At 36.1% G+C, this 24,272-nt stretch overlaps 1 protein-coding gene across 1 annotated transcript in view; it reads right to left on the minus strand.

The window, feature by feature from the left end:
- DCDC1 (doublecortin domain containing 1) overlaps positions 1–24,272 on the minus strand; it is a 453,979-nt gene that overhangs the window by 175,730 nt on the left and 253,977 nt on the right. Inside the window, exons 11-16 of the mRNA XM_029208753.1 lie at positions 22,649–22,750; positions 19,338–19,501; positions 16,177–16,302; positions 13,643–13,748; positions 3,993–4,127; positions 1,364–1,482 (exon numbers count right to left, since the gene is read on the minus strand). Coding sequence (XP_029064586.1) covers positions 1,364–1,482; positions 3,993–4,127; positions 13,643–13,748; positions 16,177–16,302; positions 19,338–19,501; positions 22,649–22,750 — 752 coding nt within the window. The remainder of the gene's footprint in view (positions 1–1,363; positions 1,483–3,992; positions 4,128–13,642; positions 13,749–16,176; positions 16,303–19,337; positions 19,502–22,648; positions 22,751–24,272) is intronic.

Consider the following 24,272-nt stretch of genomic DNA (forward strand, 5'->3'; position numbering starts at 1 on the left):
TGTTTCCAGTTTACAGCATTGACTCTGCCCCAGAAATCTTTCTTATTACCTACTCCAAATATAGCACCACATCAACTGGGACTTGCTTTGAGTTTGTTTGCCCCTTCTTGGGAACTGTGTGTTTAGGACTCTACTGGCACTGGCCAGCTTGTGAGATAGCAAGCTACTGTCTCCCTCATCCTTCTGCCTGGGTTTCTCAATTAATGTACCCTACTCATTCACTGAGGTATCTACTACCACACTTGGCACTCACTGGCAGTTGTTTGACTGGATTTTGGCCTACAGACTGTGTAGTTTTGTGGCCAAGAGTGACTTATAGATTATGGTTACTTAATTTTTGCATTCCGCCCCAATTGCTTACAGCTATGACCTCGAGTAAGTGATTAACACCTCTATATTTCTATTTCCTCACCCATAATGATAGTAACGACACCTACCTTATCAGGTCGTTGTTAAGAGTACATGTAACAATGTGGTATAGAGAAATTAAAATAGTGTCTGGCTCGATTTGCTGTTGTCACTGTTAGAGTAAGAATTCTAGACTCTAGAGATCTGACTCTGTAGATCATATTCCCAGCCATTATGTAATGTTCTAATGCCTTTTGGACAGTCTGCTTTGCATGTTAGAGAAAATTTCCCTTCTGTATTTGTGGCTGAGCCATTTTCTCTGGTGCCTAAATGCCCTTGTTCTGCTTTCAGCCCTAAGCACATCGTAAATGTCTGTCCAGCCAGAAGTAGTTGGCTAATAGCTTTCTAAGTCTTGAAGTACAACAGGACTTGTTTTTGTCAACACTAGGTAAAATCAATAGACAAATGAAAAAGAAAAAAGAAAGCATTTAGGAAAGGTAAATCACCTTTCTTCCTTACTGCTAATTTTTTCTTCTAAATCTATTTTTAATTTTATCTTACCAAGTCAGAGAAAAACAAACAGGAATGGCACTTTTGGTAACTTACAAGCCAGCAATTTTTTGTCTCCTTGATTTTTCTTTCACTGTTCAATATTTCACATTCAGAAGATGGAGAAAAGGTTAGGAATACATATAGAACATTAAATTTTTAAATTAATAACCAAAATGGATATAAAGAAAGGAGTTTCAATAATTATAGAGTAAAGCAGCAGCTTGTCTAAAACACAGATACATACTGAACACCAACTTTTCACTTCTAAAAATATAAGAAACACTATCAAACTAAGTGGCATATACTTTCAAGCTTATTTTAGAAAAATTAATATTGATATTTTGAAAACAAATTTAAAACCTAATGAAATTTCCATCTAAGCCAGGAAGCATCATGATCTGACTGCTTGGGAATCTTGAAATTAACATTTCTTGTTGTGAGGTAAATGGCTCATAAACATTACCTTTTCTGTAGGATTAATTTGTATCCTTCTAGTGATGCTCCCTCAGTGGCCTTGACTCTGACTGGATGACCAATAGCTAGGCAGCCCTGAGTTATCGCTCGGCTCAGGATCATTCCAGTCTTCCAATGAATAGAGAAGGGGGAGAAAGGTCTAAATAAGTTAAAAGAACCAGAAAATTCAACAATGTGTCACAAATAGTGAGGTCATTATGCCTGGATAAACCCGGATATTAACAGTTGCCAAAAGTGAAACACTACCCACAACTTAGCAGTCAGTGAGCCCTGCTCAGAATCAGTGATGTTCTGTCGGACGAGGGTGGCATTTTACAGTTCAGTGCAAAATAAAACAGACCTTGATATCTTCATTTGTCCTTTTCTTCTGTGCGTATTTCACAGTGCAGCAATTTGGGATCCATCACGTGTCACTTGTTATACTTATAACTACAGAGCTTACTTGAAATATGTATGCACAGAAAAAAAAGAGTGCAGTGAACTGAAAAGATTGAAACAAATCCTTAACCTTTGTACCAATTAAAAGTTTTACTCTGGGTCTAAATACCATGGGTTAAACATTTTAAGGTGGTTTATGAACTGCTTTTGTTTTAAATGTTAGGATTCTCAGATAAGGAAATTGATTGAGAACATTGTTTGAAAGGCCATTTAACAATTTTCTTACTTAGTGAATCAACACAGCATTTTAAATAAGTGACAACCACTTAGGAATTTATTTACACATATTGAGGATTTATGTCATGGAAACTTCTCTGTTAAGAACAGGTAAAATGATTTATTTTGAAAAAAGGATAGAACTTTAAACCTTAAAAGATTTTCAAAATTGTTTTAGCATGTGACTTTTATTTCTCACGTTTTTGTTGTGTGGAAAAGAACTACACAATGACTTAGGAAAAATATTTTTCTAAATTTTTGTTCTAATAAGCCCTGAATGGAATCCTCTTTTGAACATGCCTGTCTATACAGAAAGGGAACTCCTTGGGGTAAGAAAAAAGAATCACCACTTACTAAGCACTTTCTGTATACCAGATTGTACACTTGAACTTCACACGTATTTTCTCATTTAATCACCACAGCAACTGTGCAAGACAGGTGTGACTAACTTCATTTTATATATAAGAAAACTGTGGTTCAGTGCAGCTAAGTAACTTTCCCAAGGTCACACAAAGGATTCTAATTCTGATCTATCTAACTCCAAAACTCATACTCTTTGCATCAAGCATTTCAATTAGTTTAGGAAAATTTTTAGACAAGTACAGGTTTTCTGATATCATGAAATTCTATGAACAGATACCATAGAATTACAGAATATGAGATCTGGGAAAATAACCTTCCATATCTACTGGTCCAACTCTTTTACCAGAAGACTAAGGCCCAGATATGGTATGTTACTTACTTGAGGTCACATAAATGTTCAGTGGTAGTCCTAAAACTAAAACACTCCCATCAGTGCTCATAAATTGGTCAGATATAGAGCAGTGTTTTATATTACAGTGAAATGTCATAAGTTTTGAAGTCAGACAGACCAAGAATCTTTCCTCTACCAGCTACTAGCTTCAGTTTTTTCAGCTGTATAATGAAAACCTGCATAGTTTTTATAAGATTAAATGAGATAATAAATGTGTACAAGATGCTTAGCATATGTTTAACAAAATGGCAGATATTATTACTAAATCAGAAATAAAATGCAGCTTAGGGCTAGTAGTTAATAGAGTCTCCAGGTTGGAAGCAGATTTAAGAAATATCTAATCTCATTCTGCCTTTGTCTATGAAGTGAATAATATTTCTTAGTACCCTTGTGTCTTAGTTACTCTATATTTTTGTTTTTAACTCCCAGAAAAGCAAAAATAAAAGTTAAGGGCAATCCAAAATTTCACATGAGAAAATAGTTTCAATCTCTCCTACCCCCTAAACTAAGTAGCAGCAAACTTGCCTGGGTGACTCTGCACCCATGGAAGTGCTAAAAAGAAGCAAAAATAGTCTCCAGGGAGGGGACAAAGGGAGGCACAAGAAGGGTAGATATAAGCTGTACCATCTCTTTCCAGACATAAATATTTGGTGGCAATTACAAAACGTCTTTCAATAGCAAGAGGGAAGAGGAGAACAATTATATGTTCTCAGTTTAAATCTGATTCAAGAGTATAAGAATAAAGTTAAAAAAATAGTGCCAATACACAGGAATAAAATATGTTAGGCATTGTTCACATTTTATACTCAGGGATTTCTTTTAAAACTATCCTTACTAAGACCATATGCCATCACTATATGGTGCTAATCCACCAAGCTCTGCGAACCTCAACAATGAAGACTAAGGAGCGGAAGCAAATGAGATTCAGACAAATCTCATGAAAATGGTGAGTCTGTAGAGTATACCTAAGCTCTGCGCTAGGTTTAAATACATTCTGCAGTATTAACTAATCAGCACGTCTAAAACTGAGTTGAACGCTCACGTCGGGGGTCCTCCACACTAGACAAACCAGAGCACAGATTCATGACAGTCAACAACCGATATGCTTTCACTTGCATGCTTGTGTGCATGAGGGCATCAGGAACTGGAGCAGCACAGCGAGCCAGTGAGCCCAGGAAGTTACTTAGGGAGAGCAGACATTCTTGGATACCTTTGTGATCAGCCACACACTGGCTGCAGGCCACAGGGTGGACGGTGCTATCTGAGTCCCACTGCTCTCTTCACCACTTGAGAAATTCTGCTTTCTGATGGTAACAGAGGCATGAAGGACAATATCGGGGTTCACCTATACCATGAGAAGAAGCATGTTTTTAACTTACAGTCTGAAAGTTAACCTTCCTCAACATACTTACCCAAAATAATCTAGAACATTATGTTTCTGATTGAGAAGGTCTCTTTTGAAACAGTAGTGTTCAATCCTATTAAACTCAATTCAATTAATATTTGTCAAGCACCAGCTCTGATATGGACTGTGTGGTATTATAAAACATTTTTCCTGCCCTAAATAAACTTACAACTGTAGAGGCGATAACACACACAATTTCATGTTAAGCTCCATATGTTTGATTAAATAGTGCTATAGTATGCAGAGAATGGTAGGCTCATTTCTGCAGGAGCAACAAAAAGTGAAGCATCTTGAAAGAGGTCACATCCGGACCAGGCCTTGAAGGATGAAAACAGTTTGACAGGAATAATGAAGAATAAAAAGGTATTCCAAGCAAAGGAAAATAGTATAATCAATGCACCTTAGGATTTATTGGTAGTCTCAAAAGGTTAAATTTGGCCAAACTTAGAAGGAGTCAAGTGTAAGGCTATGGAGTTAGGTGTCAGGAGGGCTTTCAAGCTTTCAAGCAGGAGGGACTGGATTACAGAAGATTTAGAAAGGTTGACCTGGCAAGTGTAAACATAATGGATTGCAGAATGGAGAGATCAAATGCAGGGAGAACAGTTGAGAGTTTGTACAACCTCATAAGAATAAAGGGACAGGAGCTGAGATTTCAGTGACAGTTGTGGGAATGAATGGGAGGGGGCCGACTGGGGAGACACTGTATCTCTATCCCATGTGTTTAATCAGATGACAAATGCCAAACGTATTGTCCACCTTCTAGCATTTCTCACTTAGGCCTGATTGTCAAATTAACAGTCATTCATGTCATCTGTCAGAATTCTACTCCTTCATATTTAATAAACTTTATCTCCTAACTTATATGATCACTTTCCCTGAATAATCATGCTAACTTTTAAAGTGCTAATCCTTATTTGTATAGGATTATGGGAATATGCCAACTTATGCTTTAAACTTAGTAAATGATGTTGCTTCAATAACAGTTAAAATCCTTTTCTAATATTGAAAAGTCTATTCTAAATCTTTGCTAATCCTAGATATTTGTTGAGTAGCAAATGATTTTTTAAAAAAACAAAAGTTAAATAATAATTTAAAAGGTAATGTTTTACAAGTGTGAACAGGCAATAACAAAAGGGTATGACCAATATATTTGATAATTATTCCATAATTATCTATAATTATTCTACAATGGAAGATAGTTACTTCTCTAGAGAAGAAAATGTCATATGACTCCTATATGTGAAAATAAAACTTTAAAAATACAGCAACCCCACCACATAAGCAGATTTGATTTACAGCTCTTTGATTGTGTATTCCCCAGTTAGCCAGTAGTGACTGATTCTGGAGGGGAATCCCCCGCAGTTTCTGAACAATGGTAAACTATATTCTACTAATCCATCCACCACAGGACACAGCATTTAAAGTAGCACTCTTAGTCAACCTCCTAACTCCAAGTTGCCATCACACTCAAAACTCTCCTCTGAAACTGGGAAGAAGATTGTTTTGACTGGAATGTCTGACAGAAGAATCGTACTGCCAACTGCTTCTTTGTACAGCACCTGCTGCCAGTGCCTAAATTCTTGTTATCTCCACAACATGGTTTAATCTTTTAACAGTTGGCTTATTGGTGAAGAGCGAAGGGGTCCTTTGTGTCTGTCTTGGGTTGGCACCCAGTATTAACACCATGCTGTTCTCTGAGAGATATTTTGCTGGACGGTTCCCAAGTGATTCCACATAGACCAGACAGAGCCAGGCCCACTAACTCAGCTTCATTTCACGTTACTAAAAAAGAAAAATCCTGCCAAGTCTGGGGTTCTAATACACTTAAAACTGACAATGGCCATCAAATTCTCTTCATGATGTCACTTTCTTTTTTCTTTTTAATTTAATCTGATAGCTTTGTTTTAGATCAAATGTTTAGGAAGGTGGGGGAGATAAAAATTGGAATTCAGAAAAGAAAAGTGCTCGGACAACCTGCGACATAATATGCCATGTGTGTCTCTGAGTGTGTGTGTGTGCACATGTGTGTGTACATGTGTGCATTCACGGGCATGTGTATAAAAGCATTTATGTTGAGACAGGTCTCCAAATATATACCATAATGTATGTCATTAGAAAACCTTTTTAAGTCCTGTTGAGAATCAAAACAAGAAGCTTTCTTTTATTCTTTTCAATACCTATATACATAGCTTCCTTTAAATGACCATTATGATTTTGCTTGTCTGAAAAAACTGTGCTGATACAGACGATGCCAGTGACAAAAATGATGCATACATGTACTGGGCCAGTTAAAGCTTCTTGTTTAATTTTCTTTCTCCAAATCACCAAGGAAAGTGGAGTAGACTTCAATATTCCTGTGCAATTTCAAAGTAATAAGGTCTTTTCCTACAGATCTACTGAGGAGCAAAATACAAGACAATGAAATTTTTCTTGAAAGAAGGAGCTCATAGACCACAACCTTCATTCTAAACAAATTGTTTACTACACAGAAACTTTCTAAGGGTTTTCCTTTTGACAGTAATTTTAGGACCAAGTTAAATAATTGACTATACAAATTAAAATCATACCTACAAGAAATGTTCTAAAATCTGTTTCCTCATGTCCCTGATATTCACTCTTATTGTTTCCATTCTCTAAATCTATAGCTGATCAATCCACCCACCTCTAAGACCAAGAACTGGAAAAGTTGGGAAAGCAGAAAATATTAGCGAGTACCTAATTATGCAACCAAACAAGGGAAAATATCTAGGATCTAGGTGTGCAGTCCTCAAATAGATTCCAACTCTTGGTCTAAAAATAAGGAAGGGACTTGCAGTTTTATTTAAAGTTCTGTGTCTTATTCTTATGGCAATCAGTTCAAAATTTAAATTAAAATTTTTTATTTTCTCCAGTACAAATTATCTGTAGGAAATATTATTTCTTGAGGACTTGCTCTCCAAAGAAAGAGGACAGTAAAGAATTGTTTGCCTTTTCCTAGCCTCCTTTGTGACATAAGAATAACATATTCTGCTAGCATCCATGACTGCTTAATTTACAAGTAACCTTGTAACAAACGTGCCATAATTCTAAAATCATAACTTGGTGTTTTTCTTACTGTTTCCATACTAAAAGTTGTCACTAATGTGCTGCTTATGTCTGATCATACTAAAAGGATAGGATCGAAATCAGTTTCCTTTTCATTTTGACAGAATATATGACCTGCCAGACACCGGAGTATATTTTTCTGCTATATTTTCCCATAACCAGGCATTCCTCAAGCTATTCTTCTCATGAATCTTTTTTCATTTATATTAACTACCATGAAGTTTGTCTCTCATCCACTTCATGGAAACATATAATTTTATTTCCCGTAAACCAGAGCAATGTAAAAATGTTGCCAATTTAAGTAACAATAGAATGAAAGATGTATTCACCAAAATTCTCCACTTGTAGTAGATTCCAAATCTTTTTTTAGAAATGGATAAAAGAGCAACAGGTTGTAATTGTCAGGGTTATATCTGTCTTCCACATTACTAATAAGGATTATATGTTCAAATTTTTCTCTGTAGGAAAGGTTTTACTTGTCAATACGAGATTTAAAAGAACAGTCAGGGGTTGGGCACTGATATCTCTATCTCAAGCCAATTTTAAAACGTATGCATCAAGAATATCAGCTTTTGCTCCCTCCTCTCTATCCCTGTTGTAATCCTCTTAGTGCCTTCTATACTGCCATGAGCATCAAGATTCTACAATAAAATGCCCTGTAGACATCCATCACCCCTGCCTGAATCTCTCTTTAAAAGTGCTCCTTTTCAGGTTATTAAATTGCTATTTGCAATGTACTGATCACCTCTCTGTATATAATCAGAGGCATTTTTCTGAAAGGATTTCAAAGGTTTCATAGCTAAGGGAGGGCCATTTTTCTTTGAAAGAGTCTCTTTACTATCCAGTTTATCAAATCTTTGCTTTCTTATACCACTATTCTGAGTAGACTGAAATTGTATTCAAAAAAGATTTCTTCTAAAAATACAATAGTGTATAAACTTTTAAGATGAGGTGTTTTCTCACTTTCACTGAATCATTAGAACAAATTAATAGTGATAAAATAACTGTGGATTGTTATTCTCTCATTTTTCAACATTAGAAAATATAGTTTTCTTTTAAAGTTCTACTTTGGCTTAAAATCAAAGAGAGAATCCTTTCTTGTTCTTTTCCTCTGACAACTCTCCACTATACATTTTCCACCTCCCCAGGTTTGACCTGCTTTCTATTGAATGAGTTAATTAACTAGTGAATTCAATTCCATTTAGCTAACTCTGAGTATCTAGATACTGCAGCAGAGACAAGAATGATCAGAATGCCCTTTGCCCTCTAGGTATTTCTAATCTGCAGGGCAGGGGTGGGAGGATAAGATAAGAACCTCCTGAGACATTTTCCTAGCACAGGATCAAATAAGACCTTGTCTCTGCTTGAATATTTCCAGTGGTTCCTTGTTTTCTACAGAACATCCAGGTGAATTAAGACCCTTTATGATATTGAGCTGCATGAACTGCTTGTATATTTTGGAAATTAACCCTTTGTCCGTTGATTTGTTTGCAAATATTTTCTCCCATTCTGAGGGTTATCTGTTTGTCTTGTTTAAGGTTTCCTTTGCTGTGCAAAAGCTTTTAAGTTTCATTAGGCCCCATTTGTTTATTTTTGTTTTTATTTCCATTTCTCTAGGAGTTGGGTCAAAAAGGAGCTTGCTGTGATTTATGTCAGAGTGTTCTTCCTATGTTTTCCTCTAAGAATTTTATAGTGTCTGGGCTTACATTTAGATCTTTAATCCATTTTGAGTTTATTTTTGTGTATGGTGTTAGGAAGTGTTCTAATTTCATTCTTTTACATGTAGCTGTCCAGCTTTCCCAGCACCACTTATTGAAGAGGCTGTATTTTCTCCATTGTATATTCTTACCTCCTTTATCAAAGATAAGGTGACCATATGTGTGTGGTTTTATCTCTGGGCTTTCTATCCTGTTCCATTGATCTATGTTTCTGTTTTTGTGCCACTATCATACTGTCTTGATTACTGTAGCTTTGTAGTATAGTCTGAAGTCAGGGAGCCTGATTCCTCCAGCTCCGTTTTTCTTTCTCAAGATTGCTTTGGCAATTCGGGGTCTTTTGTGTTTCCATACAAATTGTGAACTTTTTTGTTCTAGTTCTGTGAAAAATGCCATTGGTAGTTTGATAGGGATTGCACTGAATCTGTAGATTGCTTTGGGTAGTATAATCATTTTCACAATGTTGATTCTTCCAGTCCAGGAACATGGTATATCTCTCCATCTGTTTGTATCATCTTTAATTTCTTTCCTCAGTGCCTTATAGTTTTCTGCATACAGGTCTTTTGTCTCCTTAGGTAGGTTTATGCCTAGGTATTTTATTCTTTTTCTTGCAATGGTAAATGGGAGTGTTTCCTTAATTTCTCTTTCAGATTTTTCATCATTAGTGTATAAGAACGCAAGAGATTTCTGTGCATTAATTTTGTATCCTGCTGCTTTACCAAATTCATTGATTAGCTCTAGTAGTTTTCTGATAGCATCTTTAGGATTCTCTATGTATAGTATTATGGCATCTGCGAACAGTGACACTTTTACTTCTCCTTTTCCGATGTGGATTCCTTTTATTTCTTTTCCTTCTCTGATTGCTGCTACTAAAACTTCCAAAACTATGTTGAATAATAGTGGTGAGAGTGGGCAACCTTGTCTTGTTCCTGATCTTAGAGGAAATGGTTTCAGTTTTTCACCATTGAGAACGATGTTGGCTGTGGGTTTGTCATATATGGCCCTTATTATGTTGAGTTAAGTTCCCTCTATGCCTACTTTCTGGAGGGTTTTTAATCATAAATGGGTGTTGAATTTTGTCTAAAGCTTTTTCTGCATCTATTGAGATGATCATATGGTTTTTATCTTTCAGTTTGTTAATATGGTGTATCACATTGATTGATTTGGGTATATTGAAGAATTCTTGCATTCCTGGGATAAACCCCACTTGATCATGGTGTATGATCATTTTAATGTGCTTTGGGATTCTGTTTGCTAGTATTTTGTTGAGAATTTTTGCATTTATGTTCATCAGTGATATTGGCCTGTAGCTTTCTTAATATCAAAAAAATAAACAACCCAATCCAAAAATGGGCAGAAGACCTAAACAGACATTTCTCCAGAGAAGATATACAGATTGCCAAAAAAACACATGAAAGGATGCTCAGCATCACTAATCATTAGAGAAATGCAAAACAAAACTACAATGAGGTATCACCTCACACCGGTCAGAATGGGCATCATCAAAAAATGTACAAACAATAAATGCTGGAGAGGGTGTGGAGAAAAGGGAACCCTCTTGCACTGTTGGGGGGAATGTAAATTGATAGAGCCACTATGGAGAACAGTATGGGGGTTCCTTAAAAACTAAAAACAGAACTACCATATGACCCAGCAATCCCACTACTGGGCATATACCCTGAGAAAACCATAATTCAAAAAGAGTCATGTACCACAATGTTCACTGCAGTTCTATTTACAATAGCCAGGACATGGAAGCAACCTAAGTGTCCATCAACAGATGAATGGATAACGAAGATGTGGCACATATATACAATGGAATATTATTCAGCCGTAAGAAGAAACGAAATTGAGTTATTTGTAGTGAGGTGGATGGACCTAGAGTCTGTCATACAAAGTGAAGTAAGTCAGAAAGAGGAAAACAAATACCGTATGCTAACACATATATATGGAATCTAAAAAAAAAAAAAAGGTTCTGAAGAACCTAGGGACAGGACAGGAATAAAGATGCAGACGTAGAGAATGGACTTGAGGACATGGGGAGAAGGAAGGGTAAGCTGGGACATAGTGAGAGAGTGGCGTTGACATATATACACTACCAAATGTAAAAGAGATAGCTAGTGGGAAGCAGCAACATGGCACAGGGAGATCAGCTCCATGCTTTGTGACCTCCTAGAGGGGTGGGATAGGGAGGGTGGAAGGGAGATGCAAGAGGGAAGGGATATGGGGATATAGGTATACGTATAGCTGATTCACTGTTATACAGCAGAAACTAACACAACATTGTAAAGCAATTATACTCCAATAAAGATGTTAAAAAAAAAAGTACACACACACACACACACACAAAAGACCCTTTATGATACGATACCAACATTCTCAGTGAAATCTACCTTTCTCTCCATTCTACTCTAATGTGACCTAAAATATGCCCAAACTTGGAACACTGTTTGACTTCAAATCATGCAAAAAATGTTGCAAGAGGAACAGCACCAAATTCAAAGCCATTATAAATGGTACGGAATGGATGCAATGGGGGTATCAAAGCCAGAAACATCGTATCTGGTTTGAGCATGGTGTTGGGGTAAAGAAAGACTTCATGAAGCAGGCACAAATCAGGTAAAGCCAGAATGATGGGCAGGATTTCAATAAACATTTATTAAATGCCTACTATATGCCAGACACCATGCTAGGATATGGCACAAGGGTGACAGAGAAGGTGGGGGGTGGTGACAAAGAAAGAGAGGTTGAATTTCAGGCAGAGGGACCCACATGGGTATAATAACAGAAATCATGAAGTGCTCAGAAAACAACAAATGAACAATCTAGCTTGGCTAACACCCAAAGAACATATTAGAGCATAGTGAGCCTTGAAAGAGATTACAGCTAACTTTTAAAAATCATTCATCAACATGTACTGTGCACTTGCCCTACATTCAAGACTTTGTTCCAGCACTCGTGAATACAAAGATGAGTAAGACATAAAATCTGTGTACAAAGAATTATCAATTTAGTGGAGGAGAAAGACACAAATGCAAATGCCGATACCAAAACACAAACTCTAAGAACAATTCTCAAACGACAATAAGGAGTTCCGAGAACACAAAATAACTCGAGGCTAAATCTCTCTGGAGCATCTGAGAGGGCTGCGTGGAAGAAGAGGAAGTTGAAGAAAGCCTTAAAAAGCAAGGAATGGTAATGGCGGGGGCTGTATCCTAGCAAAGAACAACACATGCCATGGCACAAGTAAAGCAAAGTGTAAAGCATGTAGGGGACCCAATTTATTAGCTCCGACTGTAGCGTAGGCTACAACAAAGATCAAGAAGCGGAGAGGATTGGAAAGACAAGTTGAGAGTGGGGGAAGATTGGAGAAGAATCATGGAGATCAATGAAGGCCAGATGAGGATATGGAATTTTAATAGGCAACAGCCAGGCATACAAGTTTTTGAGCAGGAAGATAATGTTACAGCAAAAAACTAAAAAGGAATGCCAACAGGATTGGAACTATGGCAAATAAAACTTAACGTCAGATGAATATAAAAGGCATTATTCTTAGTGCACCATTCAACTTATATTTATTTTCTAAATTTGCTCAAAAGCAGGATTAGAAATCATTGTTTGTTTTATTCTATTTTTATAATTATACTATTTAGATTCACAGGCACCTTGAAACAACTAATATTTTCAGTGTAAATTTTGACATAAAAGACTGAATGGGCAACATGGAGAAATTTAAAAAGAGCATGTTGGGACAATGTGTCTTTTGCATTGTCCCTTACAAAGAAAGGGCCCAGACTAGTTAACAGAAAGCCCTCCTTTCTTTGGGCATCTCTACCTCTGTGGGTGCCTTTTGGCTTTTGGTTTCATGAATTCACAAACTAAAAGTTATGCAGCTGAAATGAACAACAACCCTACATAACTTACCAGCTGAGAAAAACAAAAGAATTATTCCTTTTTTTGGAGACAGGTTTAAAATGCTTTACACAGCTCAGTGCAAGAAGAAAATTCCTTACTGGCAGGATAAGTTTCTAAATATAAATTAATAAAGAGACCTTCTAGATTGAGTTGTTATGAGTTGGCTTTTCTGAAGAACTCATGTTACTTAGAGACATTGACCCACAGAGCAAATAGGTCAGATCCTAAAGTATAAAGATATAACAGCCATCTTAAAGAACTTCTTAAACAAATGCAACTTATTAATATAGTTGATATAAAGAAAATATGCTAAACGATAGTACTTAAATGACGTGATTCAGGTAGAATTTTTTCAAGTAGAAATGCTATATATTGGTTCAGGTTTTTTTTTTCCCCTATTCTTTTTCAAACTCTTTTCCCACTTTGGTTATTACAGAATATTGAGCAGAGTTCCCTGTGCTATACAGTAGGTCCTTGTTGGTTATCTATTTTAAATATTGCAGTGTGTACATGTCAATTCCAAACTCCCAGTCTATCCCTCCCCCTAACCCTTCCCAATACTGGTCCAGTTTTAAAGTGCTTAATTAATTAACAGGAAGTAACGTATAATACTTGCCCCCAACATTTGTAAAATAATTTACAGTGTTCAAAAACTTTCACAAATATCTACTCAGTCACCATGTATTGACTGAGTGTCCAATACATAAAATACCCTTATTCAGAACAACAAATAATTCTGACCTTGTTCTGTAGGAAATGGTTCTCCAAGTCTACCTTTTCAAATTGATCAGGTATCTGTTGGCTGGTGCCATTGAAATTAATTGGAAATCCCTCACAAACTTCCCAACTAAGAAAATAAAGTATTTAATTGTTCTTGTTAGAATAAAATTAGTTTAATTTTAGTACTCTTTAGCATAATAATTTATGCATCTTATACTCTTCTAGTGAGAGAAAAACCAGTGTATAGTCCATAGTCTTTTTAAATGGAAATTTGTAAAGTATCTTTGTATTTATCATTGGGAAAGGGAAGGCTTTAAATTTTTTCCTTACAATTATTTTTAATACTGGGGGGGGGGATTCTATGCGTAATTGATTATTAATAGAACAAAGACACAAAAAATAATTTTTAATCTTACAGAATCACTCACGGTGGAGACCATCATCATTATTAAAATTATAGTCTAAATACACTGGTCTATAAATAATAAAGGATGCTTTTATACCAGTTGTGTTAAGAACATTAGTTTGGTATTTTTAAGAGTCTTTTAAGAGGCAGCACATTCTAGAGGGTACATGGACAAACCACAGACTGGAAGGGTTGGTCTCATTCTTAGCTCAGCCAAATCACTTATTTGAAAAGTGAGCCAATTCTTATCCTAAAGAAAATCACCTAGATCAACACTGATATGTTAAGATATACCATATAGCATGCTATTCAACAGAAAACAGTTCTGGGAATGGTGATAGTATTTTTTTTTCAGTAGTCTGAGAAATATAAATAAGAGTATGATGACTAAGATTTCCAATAATCCGCTTGAGAGTATACAAGGAAAATTCAAATGGAATCCAAAAATTAAGTAAATTATCTTCAAATGAGTTTGTGCTCAATAAGGGATGTTTCACATTGTTATACTTAGGGAATTAAATCTAATTTAAATCCATTCATTAAAACAGTATTCATTGCAATTAAGGAAGTAAAATTAAGAAGCAGTACATAAATTAAAAATTAAACTCCTAACTAAAGACTGAAGCGAAAGGCAAGTCTAACAGCTTAGAGAAAGATTATTGCATGTGAAATAAATCTTCTCATAAGTGAAAATGCTTATAAAAAAGAGTGCTGAGTTATTTTCTATCTATAAAGAGAAAAAGACAAAACATTATAATCTTGTCTGGAAAGTGCAGGCAATCATTGGGGGATGGAGAAGACCAAAGAGTCTGTCTTTCTAGACATATTTAGCAATAGGTTGACACTAGCTAGACTGAGTGACCTCGTCAGACTGCTTTTCATTCTCTGGATCTGCCCTCCATTTCAGCCTTTTTACCTGTATATTAAGGAAAGTTGTAATTTGTTAAATTACAAAATATTAAAGCTAGATAGGACCTTATAGATACATCACCTAATCTAACATGGTATCAGTATCATGCTGCAATGTCCAATATGGTAGCCACGAGCCACATATTCCAACTTAAATTAAAATTAATTTAATTAAACAAAATTTAAAATTCAATTCCTCAGTCACACTAGTCACATTTCAAGTGCTCAATGTCATAAAGTTTGTTTCCATCATCAGAGAAAGTTCTATTAGACAGTGCTGGATAGGGGTTAAGCCCTCAGTTCTTAAGAAAGACAATCTGGGTTAGAATCCTAGCTCTATCATGTACAAGTTGTGTGACTGGGCAAATGACTTTGCCCTTCCTTGGCAGAGTTTCTTTCTCCTTAAAATGGAGTAATAATAAGCTAATAAGCAATGATGGGATTAAAATAATTGTTTTGAGGATGAAATAGGTTCTTACCCAATTCATTTAGAGCTGTGCCTGGCCTATGGTCAACACTCAATAACTGCTGGGTTTTATTATTAACCCACAGGAAACTGACACCCATGTGCTCACAGACAATCATGAGCAGATATGGGGTTAGTGCCCAGATCTTCTTTTTTAAAAAATATATTTATTTATTTATTTTGGCTGCACAGGGTCTTAGTTGCAGTATGAGGGATCTTTAGTTGTGGCACGCGGGATCTAGTTCCCTGACCAGGGATCGAACCTGGCCCCCATGCATTGGGAGCACAGAGTCTTAACCACTGGACCACCAGGGAAGTCCCAGTGTCCAGATCTTCTAACTCCTGCTCTTCTTCTTACTATGCCACCAAGCCTCCAGCATATTGCTTTTGTTTTCAATTTATCATCATCAAATGAGATGCTTAAACATGAACACTCATATGAGAAAACATATTATTTAATATTTTATTTATTCCATTCAAAACTATTAATTTAGAAACATCCACTAAAAACAATTTTTACATTTCAAATAAAATCATTACCTTTGCAAAGCAGAAAGTATACTATGCTCATTGCCCCATATGTTTTTTAAAACTCAAGGAAAATTAATGATAAGTCTTTTAAGCACTAGCTCATTATATCATGAAATAAGTCAATAAACTAAATAATTGCTTATTTAAGATGATTTAAAGAACATCTTTTAGTGTTTAAATCTCACTCTGGGAAAACTGAGTTAGGTGATTCAGATTGCTTTAACCGAACACTTGTTAATTTACCTGTCACATCCCAGTAGCAGAACAGCATTAGGATCCAAGAAGGTTTTATATGCGACTGTAATGCCACCTCTGGCAAATGCAGTCACCTGGTCAAAGGTCAAACCCAAAACAGGGTTTAGTGGAGATCTGAAAAATGGAAAAAACATCAAATCTATCTGCAAAATTATACAAACATTGAAATTTGAGTACATATAAACAATAAAACATACCATATCCATGTCTAATAAAATCCAGAAATAAGTGAATTTCCTATTACACAGCACTATTGTTGGTATCCTATACTTATACCTGACATGCACATTTTAGTTTATTTGTTTGATTTATAATATGCGAAGGATAGTTGCAACACATGTAATTTTTTAAAATAATTTCAATAATAAAAGCTAAGTATTTAGTTGAGAAAAACAACCAACTGTCATTCCTATAATGTTCATTTTTCATGTATAACTACAATGCAATACACCCATGATGATCTTTGGAGCTTATAATCAAATTAATCCTTCATATTTGGCTACAAACAACTATTTTTTTGTGAGCTCACTAAATACTATGCTGATTTGATTTGTCATATTACATACTGTTAGGTACATTGTTTTAAGTTAATTTAATTATATGAGAATTAAAATCAAATGGAAAACAGATCTTAAATAAAAAGAATGGCCACTATGTCAATTATGAGCCATTTTGTTTTTGAAATTGGTGACAAACACTTGCTCTTCAACTTTAGAATCATAGGACTCAATCACATCACCTGTGTAGTATTGCCAAAAATATTTAAACTGAATCTAATCATGAGAAAACACTCACACAAGTCTAGAATGTGGGACATTCTACAAGAAAAGTGCCTGAACTCTTCAAAAAGAAAAACAATGTCATGAAGAATAAAACAAAAGATGGTGGAATAGTCTACATTACAAAGAACTAAAGAAAATAACTAAATGCAACAGATGAAGCTTATTTGGATACTGGATTACAAAAAAAGCTCTAAAGCAGATTTTGGGTAGTATGAACATAGATTACATATTAGACAATATTATATTATTGTTGACTGTGTTAGATATTATACTGTGGTGATAGAGGGAACATCCTGTTCTTCAGTTATGTGACCTGTAGCATTTAGGAGTAAAACTTTATGATTGTGTGGAATTAATTCCAAACAGTTCAAAAGAGAGAGAAAGGAGATATAAGAGAGGTAAAACAAATATGGCAAAATCCTTAAATTGCTGAACCTAGGTGAAGGATATATAAATATTCATTGTATCAAGTTTTCTGTAGATTGGATATTTTTCAAAATAAAAATTGGGAGAAAAACAAAGGACTCAAAATAGAAGCAGATATTGGCAAAATCATCTTTTGCAAACGAGTAACCTTACCCCCCATATCAACATATATTAGACACGTTAGAATTACTCCCTGAAAATGAATATCATTTACTTAGTACATATTGCACATTTTCTCAATATATTTTAACTAGATGGAAATAACTTTTTTGACATTAATTTAGAAGTTTCAATAGTGGCAAAATGCTATAATGGTTCCCTAATGCCTCATATTGGATTCAAAACCAGAAAAAAATAATACATTATGCTATTAAAATAGCTATGATATACAAACAAATATACACACTTATAAATTCCGCCAACTACAATCCTCAGTTGATTTTAGAATATTCCAGATACTTAGTAATTTTTGTTACTTCACAAATATGATCCAATTAACCAAGAACAAGTGTTTGATCATATTAAAATACTGTATTATAGCAAACATCATTAAAAACATCATAATTAGTCAGTCATTGCTTTCACTTTAACAATGATATTTAAGAAGAAATTATTAGATACATTTTATTAAAGCCTTTCCTTGTAACTGGAAGAGCTTGCTAAATTATACAAGAATTCTTGCCGCTTTAAAATTCATCGCTATTTTTATCATTGTAAAAATAATTCTCACAATGTAATTAAATTATATTTTGAAATCTGCCTACAGAAGAAGCACCATTCCTTACAGATATTTTTTTAGTTTTATAAATTACACAGCATAAGATACTAGTAAGCATTTTAATTTTACTCTAATGGGACAGATGAAAGATTTTGTAATATGCTACCCACAACAAATCCTACCAATGTCTCCCAAAACCTTCATGGATTTCTGAGTAGATTAGTTCTCTTTGAAATTTTGACTATTAGAATATACAGTAAATCTAATCAGCCCCTAGTTCTGTCTATGCTATTTTTGTTAAAATTAGTGTATAATCAATTATATTCTACAAGCAATATTTCCCCTATTCTGTTCTACAGATAAAGAGCTAAAAACGAAACAAAACAAAAAGATTAAAAGTAGACAGAAAAGTGTGTTTAAGTTTCCTGACAAGCAGCTTCAGAGTTCATCTGGATGTGTCCTGTCAAAATATGCATAAATTTCCAAGATATTCCACACAACAGCCAGGCTCATCAGTGCCTGTAGACTGAAGCCTTTTTCTTTTCTTGGGAACACAGATAATTTTATGCAGGAATTTACCAACCTACAAAAATTTACACAATGCTCAGTAATAACCAGCAATTATTGTGGGATAAGGTAAGGTGCTTTTGAGGAACATAACTTTGATAGGATAGGGTTTACAAGCTTTACCAATTTATCTTTGGCTGTCCTGTCATTGGAGCTTAAAAGGTTAAGACTTTATTTGTGAAAACATAGAGAGATAGTGGGGAATCATGTTGTCTACAGCTTCATAAATCTTGCTTAAGATCCTTTTCAATTACCATCCATTTCTCCTTTAAAAAGGGACAAAAAAATAGAGGAGTGGAAGCAGGTCAGGGCAGTGTGCGACAATGACAGTGTGATGGGCTTGGGCCCCCGTGGCGTTTCCATCTGCTATCATTAAGGTGACTACTCAGACATGAACAAATCCCACTTGCTGTGCTGACAGGCAGACTTCAAGAACTATGACAAGGCATTAAGACAGAAAGTCAGGGGGGTGGGGGACAGAGAGAGAGAGATGTCATATCCCACAAACAATACTGCCTCACAAAAAAAAAATGCCCCTGGAATTTTATTGGAATTCAAAATAATTTTTTTTTTATAAAGGGTGCTACTTGGCTTCTCAACTCTCCTTTTAAATTAGCTTGTCCCAGAAAGATTGAGAATAAACACCTTGCTCCTACCTGTATGCTTTACCATACGAGACCCAAATTTTTTGCTCATTCTTCAGCGAAAGTGGATTCTTAATTTCTTGACCGTGCTCGTCGAAAAGCCGGATTGAAGAAAAATTGAGGCCTGGTGGGTTGATGGAAGAACCTTGAAGTCTTCGATGAATCTTGAAAAGTAACTGGTGGTGGGGAGGGGTGTGGAAATGAAGAAGAAAAAGAAATAACGTAAAATGTGAACACCTGTGATAAACTGTCTCTACTCTGTAACAGATGAAGTCCAAACAAATGATAATTAAATTCATACAGAATGTTAAAAGAAGTGTGAAATGATGGCAATGTTTAGCTCGGTGTAAAGTAACAAAATGAGCATGGGCTTTTAACCAGCAGGGGGTGCCACAGGCTCGTGATTGAGCTCTGACCCCTTGGCACGGGGACGGAAAGCAGATGTGACAGTCTTACAGAAACAGCATTTAGCTTCTACACACGGTACCGGTCCTCTTTGATAAGGGTTATGCTTTTCTTGTCTGAGCTACACATTCTGTTGGGTCCTTCCAGAGTATGTTCAAGTTTTACAATCAGCAATCTCCCATCACCGAGACTAACCTCGGGTAACCAATGGTGGAACAATCCACCACTGACAGGACTGCAAAAATAAACATGACTTTCCGGCTTATGCCAGCCAATTCACTTAGAAGAACTCTTCCTGGATGTATTAATTAAGAGCTCTGCAGAAGCTTGCGAGCGGCTTCAATAGTGGATGTTTTCAAGTTTTAAATAAGATGTAATCGAAGTGTGAAGTATGAAATGCTATCATTTAATATGTTAAATAATAGCATTGTCTGTGTTTGCTTCTATCTTAGAATCTCTAAATTATCAAGATATTTCTAACTGAAGGCATATTTCAAATAAAAGTAAATCCGGCTGAACCGTGTTGCACATGGACTTTTAAAAGATATTTTTCATCATTATCTGTCACCTTTGAGTGTTTAGGCCTCTGCTCTTTCCCGCTCTGTGCCCCAACTATCCATCACTCTGTTTTTCCCCCAGCCTTCTGTCACAGGCTTCCTTTTCTTCTCTGCCTTGTCAGTTCTTGTGTCTCTCAATTTCTTGTTACTCTGTAATCTCGGCAGGGATGCGGATACAGTTGTAGCCTTTTCTTGCCTAGCTGCTGTTCAGGGTGCCTTTTTTGCTCCTTCTATTAATTCCCATTGAAGGTATATTGAGACGTGCTAAATGCCGAGGCCCAGAGAAAAGGAAAGGCGTAAGCCTGTCATATATCTCCAGTTTCCTCACCTATTGGCTGTAAACTCTTCACAGAGTAAAATATTTTCTATGACCAGAAACTATATCTATAGAAGGCCTAAGGCTTAGGCTTTGCCCTAATTAGGTATAAATAATCTTATCTCCAACTTCATCAGCTTTATGTTGTTTCCATCAGCTCTGCACTGACCAGATATTTTAGCCTTGAGCATCAGAAGGGCTGAAAATGATGATACATCTTTCCTTTCATTAAAGTTAATACTTTTCATCCAGCATAGCCAAGTCCTTTGAGTTAAAAATAATGATTACTATTCTCTTTAGGAATATAATAGGCAACGTGTTAGAATAGTAAAAATCTGTGTTTTGTTTTTTCACTGGAACCACAAAAAGTTTTGAAATCCATGGACTGTATTTATAAAGCCCTACATTTATTTATGTGTGGTCTCAGCCCTTGAGCTTATTTTTTGTGGCTTTGCTATTATTTCAGAAAACAAGTAATGTTGATCACTTTTTAAATCACAGTGATTTTGCTTTATAGGCATCTCCTATTTTGTAAAGGGAGAAGATATAAAAAATTTAAGGCCTGATCCAGGAGAGAAATAAGCACACAAAGAACAGGAGTGTGTGGTAGAAGGGATGTGAACACCTGACCACTTAACCAAATTCACTTTCACAGGAGTTGCATTGCAATCTCTATTTTCTCAACTTGGCAACACACTGCATTTTAGGTGTTCAAAGATGAGCATTCGACAGCCTACAGGAGGTAAGGCCTCAATGTCTTTCATCTCTAGGTCATTGGTGAGGGCTGGGCTATAGTGACCAAAAATAGTGATAATCTTCACCCATCTATCTTTAAAGTTGTCATCACCAGGGCTTTATAGGATAAGAATTCGTTCAGGGACCTGAGAAGAGTGTGAAACATCTTAGGCTAGTGATTGAGACAAGTGTGCACCAAGGGAACAGTCGTCTTTGGGTGTCACAAGGGCTCTCCCAAAGAGCTTTATAATGCCCCTAGTTAAAGGTTTTCCCCCGATTTTCTTGCATATAGATGCAAACCACAGATCAATTTCAGTGTGCCATTAGCCAACAAAAGCTTTCTACAGAATAATATCTTCCTGTATAATCTAACATAAATTCCATCTTCAATTTTTTATATGAACCAAAAAGGACAATATTCTAATGTGGAAAAGAGGAATTTACAGGTAGAGCATTCTAGGAAGCCTTTTGTATCATGGTGATTTGTATAGTCAGGGATGTGATGGTAAAAGAAAACCAGTCAAGGCTCTTTATCATTCTCTCTCTAATCAATCAAGGTAGCACTTCCCATCTCTTCTGAGCTCAGCTAGTGATCGGATGATCAGCTTTTGTGACTGACTGTGAAGTCCAGGTAATGGATACCACCAGGGAGAGGTAAGTCTGAGGGTACTGAACTGAAGGGGGGAAAAATGGAGCAAGTTTCTGAACAAAGGTCAAGCAACAGAGCCCAAAACACTGGTGTGCGCTCAGGCGAATAACCCCAATTTGTAAACAACAGGGTATTCAGTGTCCTTTCATGCAAGACAAAGACCCAAAATAAAGACCCTGAACATATTGGTTCTGCTTGAGAAACATCCCAATTGTCTGGAAAATAGGAAAAGGTAAGAATGCCTAAGATAAACCATCTGGACTTGCTCACAACGAGCAAAGGAGAAGACCAAGGCTGTGTGTTAGGTGCTCAGGGTCTAGGGCTTGGAAATACCCTAGACGCAGAACACACCCTCCACTGGATATCATGTCACTTCTTTTCAATGTGTAAACAAGAGGGCAATTCCAGAGTCCAGTGTAGACAGATTTTCAAATAAAAGCATAATGAAGATTAAGATGCTATTAAGTAAGAGGTCAGGAGTTAATACTATACTAAAGCTGAGAACCTCCAGAATCCAGGAGTCAAGCTTGAAACTTTAAATCTTTACAGATCAGCAAACGATTCATCTTTTCTGAACAACTTTAAAAATGTAATTGTCTAAATTAACTACAAGTAACTTGGAAGGTGCTCACAGTCATAAACGAATAGTCAGTAAACTCACTCTTTCCATCACATAGCCAGTTTGAATTGGGCTATTGGGCCCCAGATCTTTTTCACTGATACAAACAGAGATCTCTCCAGTGTCTTTACCATTTTCAAATATCTGAAAAATAAGCACATTCAAAATTAAAAATAAATACACGCGCACATATACATACATATAAACACATATACAAACACAAGCAGTCCTGATTTTGCACAGTACAATGCCGACTGAAACTCACGCATATGGTTAACTGTGTAAAGCAAAGACGGCCGGTATGAGCACATGCAAGTAATTGGCAATGAAAAGCAACAGGACTAGAATAGTATAAAGGAAGTCCCTTGATTCTCCTTTTGGTTTCAGTGTCCTTATCCTGACTGTCATTCCCTACAATCTTAAAATAGAAGGAAATACGGACACTAAAGGAGGAATCACTGACTACACCGAATGCTTACATGGGGCAAGCGTCAGGGAAAGGTCAGCTAGCAACCAATTAACTAGCTCATTTCATTCTTTTTGAAGAACAGAAAGCCACCAATTATGTAAGGAATGTTTAATTTATATTTAAAACATATCAGTGTTCAGCTCATCTTTTGACTCATTGAAAGGAAATTCAACCTGACAAATGTATTGCATAAAGGTACAATGAAAGCCATCCATTTTAAGTGCATATAAGCAACAAGTTGCTGAGAACAGAGATAAAATTCAGAACATTGCATTATGCAATGCTCATCTGGAAAAAGAAAATGCTAGCTAACGTTCTGGTCAAAGGTATCCAAATAAACCAGTCCCAAAGGAAGCCTCCACTAGAGTGAACACCATCCTCTGACCATGCTGAGGGCCCACATGGGGTGCGTCATTCACCAGGCAAGAAAGAAGGCAGGCCGATAGAGGCTTGATGAGTAACGTAAATCCTTGCTTTTTACTGTATTTTTTTCTCAAAGGTTCTTTTCTTCCCTTTCTGATAGACCTATCACATCAGAGTAACCATTTTATTTATTCCTAGTGCTATCTCCAGAGAAGATAATTTGGGAGAATATTTTATTTAAATATAAGAAAGAAAACCATCTGTTTTACTTTTGAGACAGTTTGAGAGTTATTTAATTAGTCCTAACCTGGTTTAGGAAATAATGTGCTTCAATAGCACTTCCTCAGGCTTTAGGCAAAAAAAAAAAAAAAAAAAAAAAGGTTTAAAAAAAGAGTAACAATGTTTAAGAATGGTGGGGTTTTCTCCACTCTGTGCTTTTCATGGTACTGACAGCCTAGTGGAGATGGTACAGCTGTCAGCCTTGGGGCATTGATGCTCCACACTCTACAGTAGCTTTTGCTAAAGGGGATTTTTTAAACCTCTTTTCTGAGAAAAGATACAATTCTGAGCAAGAAATCTCTCTACTTTAGCCAGGAACTTTGTAAACCCAACTGTTGCCTACAAACCTATGGGAAATAATGTGGGAGGAGAAGCTTACTGTCCCAATCCCAACAATTTCTTCAGGGCCCTCTTAAACAACAGAGCCATTTAGCAATTAGGTTCACAATTCTAGGCGGAACACATTCTGCAAGGTTAGTGTTGACAAAGGCTCAGTTTGGATAACTTATTGATGTTCCTTTGTCAAGACTTGCTAGATGTGGAACTGGAGTGCAG

This window comes from Monodon monoceros, unplaced genomic scaffold (assembly GCF_005190385.1).
Source record: "Monodon monoceros isolate NGI ecotype Baffin Bay Population unplaced genomic scaffold, NGI_Narwhal_1 Super_Scaffold_7, whole genome shotgun sequence".
Lineage (NCBI taxonomy): Eukaryota > Metazoa > Chordata > Mammalia > Artiodactyla > Monodontidae > Monodon > Monodon monoceros.